Raw genomic sequence first — 14,025 nt, forward strand, 5'->3', positions numbered from 1 at the left:
AAAACCTTGTTTAAAACCTGTTTTATTAAGAGGGGAGTAGTCAAGTACATGCCTTTTTGCATTTCAGCTCTGCCTCCATTTGTTGTGTATCTTTATGCAAATCATTGAACTTGCTCAATCTCAAACTTTCTCATCTGTAGAACAGGGATACTAAACCTATTTAGGATCGTGTTATTGTTGTTGTTTAGTGACTAAGTCGTGTCAGACTCTTTGCCATTCCATGGACTGTAGCCTGCCAGACTCCTCTTTCCATGGGATTTCCCAGGCAAGAAAACTGGAGTGGGTTTCCTTCTCCAGGGGATCTTTCTCACGCAGGGATCAAATCCACGCCTCCTGAGTTTTCTGCATTGGCAGGCGGATTCTGTTTTACCACTATGCCACCTGGGAAGACCATTTAGGATTGCAGTGAGCAGTATATGAAAGAACATAAATCTTTGGGTACACTGCCTAGCACATTTCAAGCTAACAATACCAGGTTGCACTTCTCAACACTTTAAACCAAAGCCACTGTCAAAAAGAAAAAAAAGTGGCAACCTGGATCACACTCTATGATGAGAATAAATATAGTTAGATGTCCTTTGGCTGACTTTTTTAGGATCAGCCAAGAATCAGCAAAGCCAAGAGCCGTGCTGGAGCGAACCGATTTGTCTGCCAAGAATTCCGGCCAGCACTTTCTAAGTTCGGAGAAACACACCCCCAAGTCCTCGTCCGGGGCCATCCCCGAGCGCCAGCAGGGCTGGAGCAACCCGGGCTGTCCCCCACCCAGGCAGAAGCGCGTTCCTTGGCGTCCACCCAGAAAACAGACGGACACCCGCGGGAAGTCAGCTTGAGTGGACTCCGGAGCGCACGGGGCGGCACGCGCGCAGAGGAGAGCGCGCGGGCTCCCAGGGGTCCCTCCCGGCGCCCCCAGCCGGGGCGGCGCACTGGCCGCGCGGCTCACCTGCCTGGCTCTGAGGCACCGCGGCGGCCAGAAGCAGCAGGAGCAGCGGTAGCCGGGCCGGCGGCGGGGGCAGCCCGAGGCGCTCATCCAGGCTGTGGCGGGACATTGCTCGGCGGCCGCGATCTCCGCTCCGCTCCGCTCGGCAGGACCAGGCAGCTGCTGGCAGAGCGGTTCTGGGGCCGGCAGCGGGGCGCCCGGACGCGGAGGTTCGGGCGTCTTTCTTAACTTTCCTCTCTCATAAGCCCGGCCTGTTTGGGGCTTTTTAGGGGCGAGGAAGCCTCACGTGGTCTTGAGGACAACCTTCGCCCCGCAGGGCCAGTCTGGGAAGGGCGGGTCCTTTCTGACCCTCTAGCGCCCCGAGAGCCGGGCCGGGCCGGTTCCCCTCCTGCACTCCTGGGACCTGCGTGCTACTTTCTCCGCACTCCGTCGGGCGGTTTGGCGACCCAGGGCTGGGACAGATCAGTTCACGTCCACACCGCTGGCCTCCAGGGCCGGCCACTGGTCTGCAGCAGCGGAGAGGGGGCGTCCTGGGCAGTGTAGAAATGCATACCCCTGCCTACACGCAGCTCCGATTCCTCGCCCTTTCGGAGAGGGCTTCCCAGGTGCTTACAACTCAGGGTTTAGAGCCCCTCTCCATTCCCGCTGTTTAACCTAAATCCATTTGCTACCGCTCAGGACTTCGGATCGTTTGTTTTTCTCTTCATTGGCGGGAGCCACCACTGGCGAGTGATTCAGATCAGATGGGGCTGAAACCAGAGATATCCCAGAAAACTCCTCTGAAGTCCCCATTTCTGTGCGGGGTCAGTTGAAAGTGACATTGTGAAGTAGGCAACATCGTGCCTTGGGGGACATTGTGAAGGTGGCAGAGGGTGCCCTAGGTGACATTGTGAAGTAGGCAAAAGGCATTTTATTCATCCAATAAGCTTCTGTTGAGCCCACCTTATGTGTCCCATACAGGTGGTATAAAGACCATTAAGACCAGGGTCTACAGCAGGCCAGAAGCGACAGAGCCCTATAAATAAACAGGTACCGGAAGTTGCCATTAGTGCTGTAACAGAGCCCTGCTTACCTATGACTGCATCCACCTGGGGACCAAGGCACCGCCTTGTCCATCTTTCTTCTGAGCTTAACCGAGGTGTTGAGGGGAGATGGGAAGGGAGGAAAAGAGGCACCTTTCCTAGAGGGCGAAACACATTTGTCATGCTAGGAAAGATGTAAAACAATTACATCAGATCTCTATGCAAATTGTTAAACACATCATGTAAGCCTGTTTCTTTTCCAAAAGGTGTAATTAACTTAGCATTTAAACACTTATGCACTGATGGCAAAAATTTTAGCATGCCAAATTTAAGGTTACTCAATCTCATTTGGACTAAATTCTAAGCATTCTTCAATTCCTCTGTATTCTTTGCCCCCCTCCTTAAGGTTCATCTTTGTTTCAGGGGGCTTATGTGTTGACTGGGTAGAAGGCATCTACTCTGGTGGGCTTTTTGGCTTGGTGGCCTCCAGTGAGATGTAGTTCATCTCTTCTGGTCCTCCTTGTGGTACAGCAGTGGCAGGAATCCACTGTTGACATCTGAGGTTCTTGGCCTCACGTCTGGATTCCTACATGCTCTGTGTATTAGTTAGGTAATGACAAACTCCCAAAGTTCGATGCGTTAATGCAACTGAAATGTATTCCTGACTCATATACCAGTCTAATGTGGGAGTTCTTTATTGGTTGGTGGCTTTCTTTCATGTGGGAATTAAGAACCTGGTATCCTTTCATCTGTGGTTCCACCATTCCCTAAGGCAGATGTCCCCATCTTTCTTGGTTCATAGTGCCCTGAGAATCTTGGGACTGCAGGCCAAAAGAAATATCTAACAGTTTCTTTTATTAATTAGTTAGGATCAAACAATTTATCAGTAGTAATTTACCCAGTGTCCTAGATAGTACTATGTTTTCCTCAAAGATTTATAATATCTCAAATGCTCCGTTTAGTTCACTGTGGTATGTTCCACTGATACTGTTATTTCCTGTGAATATTTAGCATATCCTAGGTCTCTTGCATTGCAGGTAGGTTCTTTACTGTCTGAGCCATTAGGGAAGCCCATATTCTAGGTAGCCCTTGTGAATTCACTGTGGTTGTCAAACTGGATACAGGAACCATCACCCAAGGGACTTGGAATGTTTTCTTCTAACCAGAAGAAGAGGAAAGAATATGGGACAGCTTTCCTACTTCTTATTCACTTCCACTCACATTCCATCAACAGTAGCTAGACATATTGCCATACCTGGATGCTGAAGAGACTGGGAAATGCAGCCTCTGGCTGGGATGTCACCTCTCAGCATGGAAAGAAAATGTACATTTTTGGGGAAGGAAGCTGGCTGTCTCTGGCCCTCTCGGCAATCTCTCCATCCAGACTTGGATTCTCCTGGATCCTCTGGCTCATTCTCAGACCCCTCCGATCCCTCATGTGTGTGTGGGGGGGAGGGGGGGAATGGGGGGGGGGGCGGTGGGGAGCTGGGGTGGAGTAGGGACTCAAAGATCCTCTGACTTGGGGTGTGTTAGTCAGCCTCCCCAAACAGTGCCCTCTATCACTGCTTATCTTCAATTCACATGTCATTGTAGGGCACATAACTCCTGGCAAATTCATGAGCTACATTCTGAGAAGTTTAAACACAGCCTCCTCTGCTCTGGTAACTCTAGACCTATTTGGAGTTTCTATTACCAAATGCTCCCACATCCCGCCCCACCCATCAAATAGGCGACTCATCTCCTAGAGGAAGGGTGGTGCTGGCCCTTGCATCAACCCACTGAGTCTTTCTCTTATCAGCTCTTCAAACTTTGTAGTTGTTTGCATAAGAGTTATTATACATTCTTATACGTTATTATCTTTCAAACATTTATTATCTACTATATACCTTATTATGTATTCCTCTTATTCCAATTTATTGTTCTTGAATATTTTCACACCACTTTATTTCAATCTGTGCCTTTCAATTTTCCAAGCCCAACTGTTGAATATTTCAAAATACTTTTCTCTCTCAAATGCATACATTTTACATTTGAATGACTTTGAATATTATGGTTTGTGTCTACACAAGACCTCAAAAAGTCACAAGCTTTACTCTTTGTTTTTTTCATTACTTTTGTCTCCTCCTTCCTTGAGAAACAAGTCTTAGCTTCTTGGATTTAATCTACTACTGGAAAATTTACTAAGTTTTACTAAATGTGTAGGATAGTATTCAACTTCCTTCTGTATATTTACTTCTGTAGTTAATTTTTCTTGTATTTATTTATTATTTTCCTACATTAATTTTTGTGCAGGTTGTTTTGGTAGTTGAACTTACATTTGGTACTTTGAGATCAGATTGTTGAGTTTAGACTGCTGCAGAACCAAAGAAAAGATGGACATTCCTGGGCTCAAGCTTAATGCCTGTGGAGCTTGTTTTGCTCACTTATAACACAGTTCTGTACTGAGCATCACCGACTCAATGGACATGAATTTGAGAAAACTCTGGGAGACACTTAAGGACAGGGGAGTCTAGTGTGCTGCAGTCTGTGGAATCACAAAGAGTCAGACATGACATAGCAACTGAACAACTGTACTATATCCCTATCCTCTCTTCTACTCACTTGCTTGAACTTTATATAAGCTGCCATCCATTGTAATTTCCAGACTGCAGGTGTTTTGTAAATTGGTTACATAAAAGAGGGGCTGCCATTGGTCATCGATTGTAAGGCCACTAGCACATCTTAGCTTTGGGACCACAGTATAAGGGTGAGACGTGAAGCAGGCCTGGGTTGACTGAAGTAGATGGGGCAGAGTTTAAAAGAGAAGTTGCTATATCAGTTGAATACTGATTAGAGTAGATGCTTAGTAGTGTAGAATAGATGGGATAGAGCAGATGATTTAGTATCATTATCTTTCACTACAGATAACTATAAACTTTTTACCCATCTGATAGGCATCTTGGTCCCCATCTTTACATTCCAAAGAGGCTGAAAAAGACTGAACACGCTTGAGGCCAAGCATATTTTCTTCATTGTTTAAGAGATGTAATTTTTTTGCCTGACAGTTCTTTTTTCATAATTTTTCTTTTTCTATTTCTTTGCTAAATTCAGTGGCTGTCTCCTGGAGTCAGTTCAGTCGCTTAGTCGTGTCTGACTCTTTGCAGCCCCAGGACTGCAGCACGCTAGGCTTCCCTGTCCATCACCAACTCCCAAAGCTTGCTCAAACTCATCTTCATCGAGTTGGTGATGCCATCCATCCATCTCATCCTCTGTTGTCTCCTTCTCCAGCCTGCAATCTTTCCCAGCATCATGGTCTTTTCTAGTGAGTCAGTTCTTCGCATCAGGTGTCCAAAGTACTGCAGTAGATGCCACCAATTTCTCTATTTACTTTCCTTCCCCCATTCTTAATTATTTTAGTATTTTCTCTTCTTTCTACAGACAGAAATACCAATGCCAAGTAAAAACAGTTAACAAAATGCAACCCTTTTTTAGTTCTGTTTAATCTTGACTACAGATGCAAAATATTTCTGTATTAAATGTCCCAGATCTTCTTTCAGATTATAAAAAAGGATTTAAGCCTAAACCATGTATAACAGTGAATAAATGAAAAGTGTTTGATCAAGATTTGGTTGGTCTAGTTGCTACTGATATTTTTAAAGAAAGACAACAAGGATACAAATCTTAGGCAGTTCATTCTTGGAAAGTGGATAGAAATTAACATGTAAATGAAACCCAGGGTCAAACCCCATGAAAATGTTACTAGGAAAAGATCCTATTTCAGTCTAGCTGAGTAAACTAGATGAACATCCCCTGGATACAGAGAACTGTGTTCTCAACTGTGCATATCAATCTTCCAGAAAACTGCAGTCTGAGAAAGGAGTACTGGGGAGCATTGCCAAGAGAAATTTGAATACTCTCTCTGTTGAGAAACACACTGTCTGCTAGCTCTTTCAGTGTAAAGATGAGTAATCAGAAACAAGAACCAGCACAACATGGAGTCTTTCAGAAATATTGCCATATGAGGGGAAAGGAACATCATCCTGAAAGCTCAAATTTCTAAAAACTATCAATTTTAGGAACCCAAAGAAATCTTAGGAAAATACTATTAGCATCTTCTATAGGATACAAGAAGATAGGCTGTCTTTATCAAGAGAAGAAAATTTATAAAGTAAAACAGGTTGAGAAGAAAAGGCATGAGATGAAATGGGAGATGGATAGAATAAGAGACGGTTGATAGAAAACTAAAAATTTCATTGTCTTATTGACTTTCCATTGGAAGCTATGAATGAAGAGCAGAAACTGACACTGTTGAAAATGGAGTCAGGAATTTGACAGAAAAATTGATCAGGCCCTCCAAAAAACAGAGGGGAAAGATAGATATGAAAAGGAAGGTAAAGATGAGAGACACAAAAGAGTCTACAGTCCAACCTAAGAATGATATTCTTACTGAAAATTAAGATCAAATAAAGTCAAACAGAAGCACTGATCAAAACACTCTCAGGAAAACTTTCCTGAGCTGAGTGCTTTTCCGGATATGATGTGATGGGAGGTGCACAACATCACTTACGTTGTAGTCTTGGCAATATTTTTGCCTACATCAAATCATGGGGATCATATCTGGCTGGGGCCAGCTTCATGGGCACATGACCTGTGTGGTGACATATCCCCCATCCTCAATGGTGAGAGACGCACAGCAACGTGGACGCACTTAGTGACACTGGGCTGGACAGTTAAATAGGGTTACAACAGTAGGTTTTCTATTTTGTGACTTTTATTGCATCTGGACTACAGATGCAAAATATTTCTGTATTAAATGTCCCAGATCTTCTTCCAGGTTATAAAAAAGTGATTTAAACTTAAGTGGTTTATAACAGTAAAAAAAAATTTTTTTAATGGCAAGATGTGTTCTAAATATAAATTATAAATGAACACTATAGGAAGTTACCAGTTTATAATCTTACAATCTCTAACTTGCTCTAAGCAAAATAAAAAATTAAAATTTCAGCAATCTTTCCTGCAAAAAAAAAAATAAAAATATATATATAAACACACACACACACACACACACACACATCATCATCATCATCAACCTTAGAAGGGACCCACGCTTGGTTTAACGTCCTGCTGCCGCTTGTCCTGAAATTCTTACTAATTTCTGAACAGTCTTGCATTTTCATCTTGTGTGGGGCGTCACAAATCATACAGCCACTCCTGAATCTGCCAAATCCACATTGTGGGACATTCTGCAAGACAACTGGCCTATATTATTTTTTAAAATGTCAGTTACTTAATAGATATCCCCTTCCCCACCCCTCAAAAACCCACTGCCCTAGAAAAAGCATGAAGTACTCTTCCAGGTTAAAGGCAGTTAAGGAGACGTGATGACCCAAAATATTAATAATGTGTAAGCTTTGATTGGATCTTGAGTGGGTATATGTGTATGATGGGGGAATATCTACAAAAGACATTTTAGGGGAGAATATTTGGAAAAAATTAAATAAATAAGGACTATATATTAGATGGCATTGTACATTTAAATATTTATTGGGCATGAAAATTGCATTCTGTGTATGCAAAAGGAGGTCCTAGTTTTTAGCCAATACAGGCTGTGGTCAAGTGTCATGATGTTTGCAACTTACTTTCAAATGGTTTGGTTAAAAAAAAATGCGTGTAGTTTGGTCGCTAAGTCTTGTCTGACTCTTTTTGCAACCCAATGGATTGTAGCCCTCCAGGCTCCTCTGTCAATGGGATTCTCCAGGCAAGAATAATGAAATGGGTTGACATTTCCATCTCCAGGGGATCCTCCCAGCCCAGAGATCGAACCCACGTCTCTTGCGTTGGCAGGCGACTCTTTGAGGCACCAGGTGCCTCAAATGCACATCTATGCATTTGGGTGCACCATATATGCACCCAAATGCATATATGGACACAAGTAAAATAAATATGACCAAAGAACTCCCACAATAATCCTCTCGGCAAACTTCTTTTCTAAGGGGGAGTTTTTAATGAGTATTTGTCCATTGACTTTCTAATTGGTTTACATCTCCAGACTCTCCCTTTCCATGGCCACTAATACCTAAGTCCAGGCATCTCCTCCCTGTTCTCTTTCAGCAACCAGCAGATGACTTCTCTTAAACACTGATGCTCTCAAGCCTGAACTCATCAATCTACCAGCCCTGGTCCTGGAGGTTAAAACTTTACCTTTTAAACTTATCAAAGCCTTCATTCAATAAAGGTTAAGTCTCTCCCTACGGGCAGCTGCCTATCAACTCTTAAAAAAACAGTAGGTTCTGAATGGTATATAAGAGGAGAGAAAAAAAAAAAGAAAACTCAAGAACTGTGATTGTTCCAGTGAAGGGAAAATGGAAAATGTTACCTGCAAAGTAGTAAAAAAGAAAAAAAAAAAGCTGATTGACTTTGCCGTTCAAGAATCATCTACAGCCTTTGTAGAGAGAAAAGGCTGTGGCCATGAAATTTTATATTGAGTTCATTTTAGTTCATGTGTTAAGGTAACCAGTGTTCAAGGACTCAGAAAATAGAATTGCATGAATCATTTTTGAAAGAATTACTTTGATACAGTTCAACAGACTGGATGACAAGTCAAAATTAAGAAAAATAGGGAAATTATGTAAAAATTTAGAAAATCTTTTACGTGGTTTAGTAACTTCAGGACCCCACATTCAGGAATCGAATGGGTTCTGTATTCTCCAGTGAATTCTCCTAGCAAGGTGGTAGCTCGCCCTTCTGTGCTTCCATTAGCAAGACTGTGTTTTTTTCCTCTTCCCCTTCTTGCCCACTGACACAAGGTGGATTTCTCAAGTTGCATTTTCCACAATGCAATGTGGATTGAGTCCCTGCTGTGGTTGATAACTTCTAAGTGTTTTTCTGCTCAGCTCCTTACCAAGCAATTTTATTGAAACACTGTGTCAATAAGAATTACCTAACAGAAGGCAAGTTGCATAAAAAAAAAACCCCATAATGGCTATTTTCATTGCCAAATAAATTGAGCAATGATTTTTCTACATCCTGGCAACTCCTCTTGAAAAATGTGTCATGTTTTTTTAAAAACTGGCTATGAAAAACAAAAATTTTTTTTTTTAAATCTCTGAGTCATGTCCAACTCTTTGTGATTCCATGGGCTGTAGCCTACAAGACTCTTCCGTCCACAGGATTCTCCAGTCAAGAGTACTGGAGTGGGTTACCATTTCCTTCTCCAGAAACACAAATTAGTCAGGGGCAGTTGCTTAGCAGTTATGAAGCCCATCCTCTTACTGTTCTAGGGAATGATCAATCTTATTCATTAGGCTTAGTAGTGTGGGGTCTTGGCTAAGCAAAACTAGGATTCATGTTTGCACATGTCTGATGAATGCATGTGTCCACACGTATCCATCTACCTGAATTGAGTTGTACTAAGGAAGGAAACTGGAGAAGTAGGTTTGTGTTGAGCACCTGGAGGAAACCAGAATAGGTGGGGAGAAAGATGAGTGGGTGGAGAGAAAAGCATGGTACCTCTTCCATAATTTGCCTGCCTTGTTAACTTGGTTTTGAAGCTTGAAGAGTAAGGGGCTTCAGGTGGAAGCAACAGATTTCAAGGAGTTTTTGAGACCTGGAGTCATTAGATCACTGTTCTGATGCCGGGCGACACATGGGCCATGGAGTAGAGAGAAGAAACATAGCTTCCACAAGTAAAAACTGCAAGGGGGACAAACTGCACTGACACTGGTAAAGATAAAGTGCATGTATATGGAAAAACCGTATGATAATGCTATGAATGAAAGTGAAAGTGTTAGCCACTCAGTCGTGTCTGATCTTTGTAACCCTACGGACTGTAGTCCAGCAGGCTCTTCTGTCCACGGGATTCTCCAGGCAAGAATCCTGGAGTGGGTTGCCATTCTCTTTTCCAGGGGAGAGGAAGGGGGGTGGTGTCTTCCTGACTGAGGGATCAAACCTGGATCTCCCGAATTGCAGGCAGATGTTTTACCATCTGAGCCACCAGGGAAGCCCTCACAAATAGTTTAACATCATGGACGCCCTTTTGCAAGGTGGTTGTTATTGTTTGGCCTTTAAGTCGTGTCCAACTCTTTTGTGACCCTACAGACCAAAGCCTGCCAAGTTCCTTTGCCCATGAGGATTCTCTAGGCAAGAATACTGGAGTGGGTTGCCATGCCCAGCTCCAGGGGATCTTCCCGACACAGGGATCAAACCCATGTCTCCTGAATTGGCAGGCTGGTTCTTTACTGTCTGAGCCACTGAAATGAAAATGGTGACTGGGAGGAGGAAGGGAGTCAATCACCAATGGGCTCATAACCAAATTTGTTTTACTGCATGCATATTCTTATATTCAGTTCAGTCGTCGTTTCTCTCGGACTCTTTGCCACCCCATGGGGTGCAGCATGCCAGGTTTCCCTATCCAACACCAACTCCCAGAGCTTACTCAAACTCATGTCCATTGAGTTGGTGATGTAATGCCATCCAAACATCTCATTCTCTGTCGTCCCTTTCTCGCACCTTCAATGTATCCCAGCATCAGGGTCTTTTTCAATGAGTCAGTTCTTCGCATCGGGTGGCCAAAGTGTTAGAGTTTCAGCTTCAGCATCAGTTCTTCCAAAGAATATTCAGGACTGATTTCCTTTAGGATTGACTGGTTTGATCTTCTTGCAGTTCAAGGGACTCTCAAGAGTCTTCTCCAACACCACAGTTCAAAAGCATCAATTCTTTGGTGCTCAGCTTTCTTTATACTCCAACTCTCACATCCATACATGACTACTGGAAAAAACACAGCTTTGACTAGATGGACCTTTGTTGGCAAAGTAATGTCTCTGCTTTTTAATATGCTATCTATGTTGGTCATAGCTTTTCTTTGAAAGAGCAGGCGTCTTTTAATGTCATGACTGTAGTCACCATCAGCAGTGATCTCGGAGCCCCGAAAAATGAAGTCTGTCACTGTTTCCATCATTTCCCCATCTATTTGCCATGAAGTGATGGGACCACATGCCATGATCTTAGTTTTCTGACTGTTGAGTTTTAAGCCAACGTTTTCACTCTCCTCTTTCACTTGCTTCAAGAGGCTCTTTAGTTCTTCTTCACTTTCTGCCATAAGGGTGGTGTCATCTGCATATCTGAGGTTATTGATATTTCTCCTTGCAACCTTGATTCCAGCTTGTGCTTCATCCAGCCCATCATTTCTCATGATGTACTCTGCATATAAGTTAAATAAGCAGGGTGACAATATACAGCCTTGATGTACTCCTTTCCCAATTTGGAGCCAGTCTGTTGTTCCAGGTCCACTTTTAACTGTTGCTTTTTTTACCTACACACACATTTCTCAGGAGGCACATCAGGTAGTCTGGTATTCCCATCTCTTGAAGAATTCTTCACAGTTTGTTATGATCCACACAGTCAAAGGCTTTGGAGTAGTCAATAAAGCAGAAGATATTCTGGAACTCTCATGCTTTTTCAAAGATACAGTGGATGTTCGTAATTTGATCACTGATTCCTCTGCCTTTTCTAAATCGTGCTTGAACATCTGAAAGTTCACCATTCACATACTGTTGAAGTCTGGCTTGGAGAATTTTGAGCATTACTTTGCTAGTGTGTGAGATGAGGGCAACTGGGCAGTAGTTTGCGCATTCTTTGGCATTGCCTTTCTTTGGGATTGGAATGAAAGCTGACCTTTTCCATTCCTGTAGCTGGAGTTTTCCACTGCTGAGTTTTCCAAATTTGCTGACATATTGAAGTGATCACACCATCGTGGTTATCTGGGTCATGAAGATCTTTTTTGTATCGTTCTTCTGTGTATTCTTGCCACCTCTTCTGAATATCTTCTGCTTCTGTTAGGTCCATACCATTTCTGTCCTTAATTGTGTCCATATTTGCATGAAATATTCCCTTGGTATCTCTAATTTCCTTGAAGAGATCTCTAGTCTCTCCCATTCTATTGTTTTCCTCTATTTCTCTTCTTTACTCAGCCATTTGTAAGGCCTCCTCAGACAACCATTCTGCATTTTTGCATTTCTTTTTCTTGGGGATGGTCTTGATCCCTGCTTCCTGTACAATGTCACAAACCTCCCTCCATAGTTCTTCAGGCACTCTTGTCTGTCAGATATAATCCCTTGAATCTATTTGTCAGTTCCACTGTATGATAGTAAGGGATTTGATTTAAGTCATACCTGAATGGTCTGTCTTGCCAACATGCGCTGGATCATCAAAAAAGCAAGAGAGTTCCAGAAAAATATCTATTTCTGCTTTATTGACTATGCCAAAGCCTTTGACTGTGTGGATCACAATAAACTGTGGAAAATTCTGAAAGAAATGGGAATACCAGCCACCTGAGCTGCCTGTTGAGAAACCTGTAAGCAGGTCAGGAAGCAATAGTTAGAACTGGACATGGAACAACAGACTGGTTCCAAATAGGAAAAGGAGTACGTCAAGGCTGTATATTGTCACCCTGCTTATTTAACTTACATGCAGAGTACATCATGAGAAACACTGGGCTGGAAGAAGCACAAGCTGGAATCAAGATTGCCGGGAGAAATATCAGTAACCTCAGATATGTAGATGACACCACCCTTACGGCAGAAAGTGAAGAAGAACTAAAGAGCCTCTTTGATGAAAGTGAAAGAGGAGACTGAAAAAGTTGGCTTAAAGCTCAACATTCAGAAAACTAAGATCATGGCATGGTCCCATCACTTCATGGCAAATAGATGGGGAAACAGTGGAAACAGTGGCTGACTTTATTTTTGGGGGCTCCAAAATCACTGCAGATGGTGATTGCAGCCATGAAATTAAAAGACGCTTACTCCTTGGCAAGAAAGTTATGACCAACCTAGACAGCATATTAAAAAGCAGAGACATTACTTTGTCAACAAAGGTCCATCTAGTCAAGGCTATGGTTTTTCCAGTGGTCATGTATGGATGTGAGAGTTGGACTATAAAGAAAGCTGAGTGCCAAAGAGTTGATGCTTTTGAACTGTGGTGTTGGAGAAGACTCTTGAGAGTCCCTTGGACTGCAAGGAGATCCAACCAGTCCATCCTGAAGGAGATCAGTCCTGGATGTTCATTGACAGGACTGATTTTGAAGCTGAAACTCCAATACTTTGGCCACCTCATGTGAAGAAGTGACTCATTTGGAAAGACCCTGGTGCTGGGCAAGATTGAGGGCAGGAGGAGAAGGGGACAACAGAGGATGAGATGATTGGATGGCATCACCAACTCGATAACATGGATTTGGGTGAACTCCAGGAGTTGGTGATGGTTAAGGGGGCCTGGCGTGCTCCGGTTCATGGGGTTGCAAAGAGTTGGACACGACTGAGCGAATGAATTGAACTGAACTGAATTGAATGGTCCAGTAGTTTTCCCTACTTTCTTCAATTTCAGTCTGAATTTGTCAATAAAGGGTTTATGATCTGAGCCACAGTCAGCTCCTGGTCTTCTTTTTGCTGACTGTATAGAGCTTCTCCATCTTTGGCTGCAAAGAATATTATCAGTCTGATTTAGGTATTGACCATCTGGTGATGTCAATGTGTAGAGCCTTCTCCTGTGTTGTTGGAAGAGGGTGTTTTCTATGACCAGTGCATTCTCTTAGCAAACCTCTATTAGCTTTTGCCCTGCTATTCTGTACTCCAAGGCCATATTTGCCTGTTGTTCCAGGTATCTCTTGACTTCCTACTTTTGCATTCCAGTCCCCTATAATGAAAAAGATATCTTTTTTGGGTGTTAGTTCTAGAAGGTCTTGTAGGTCTTCATAGAACTGTTTAATTTCAGCTTTTTCAATATTACTGGTTGGGACATAGCCTTGGATTACTATAATATTGAATCGTTTGCCTTGGAAATGAACAGAGATCATTCTGTAGTTTCTGAGATTGCATCCAAGTACTGCATTTCAGATTCTTTTGTTGACTATGATGGTTACTCCATTTCTTCTAAGGGATTCTTTCCCACAGTAGTAGATACAATGGTCATATGAGTTAAATCCACCCATTCCAGTCCATTTTAGTTTGCTGATTCCTAAAATGTTGATGTTCACTCTTGCCATCTCCTGTTTGACCACTTCCAATTTGCCTTGATTCATGGACCTAACATTCCAGG

General features: G+C 42.8%; 1 protein-coding gene across 1 annotated transcript in view; it reads right to left on the reverse strand.

Annotated features, from left to right (window-relative positions):
• PLBD1 (phospholipase B domain containing 1) overlaps positions 1-1,276 on the reverse strand; it is an 86,492-nt gene extending 85,216 nt beyond the window's left edge. Inside the window, exon 1 of the mRNA XM_061125054.1 lies at positions 941-1,276. Within this exon, the coding sequence (XP_060981037.1) occupies positions 941-1,046 (106 nt within the window). The 5' untranslated portion in view covers positions 1,047-1,276. The remainder of the gene's footprint in view (positions 1-940) is intronic.
• Between the last annotated feature and the right edge of the window lie 12,749 nt (positions 1,277-14,025).

The sequence above is a fragment of the Dama dama genome, chromosome 22 (assembly GCF_033118175.1).
Source record: "Dama dama isolate Ldn47 chromosome 22, ASM3311817v1, whole genome shotgun sequence".
In the NCBI taxonomy this organism is placed as follows: domain Eukaryota; kingdom Metazoa; phylum Chordata; class Mammalia; order Artiodactyla; family Cervidae; genus Dama; species Dama dama.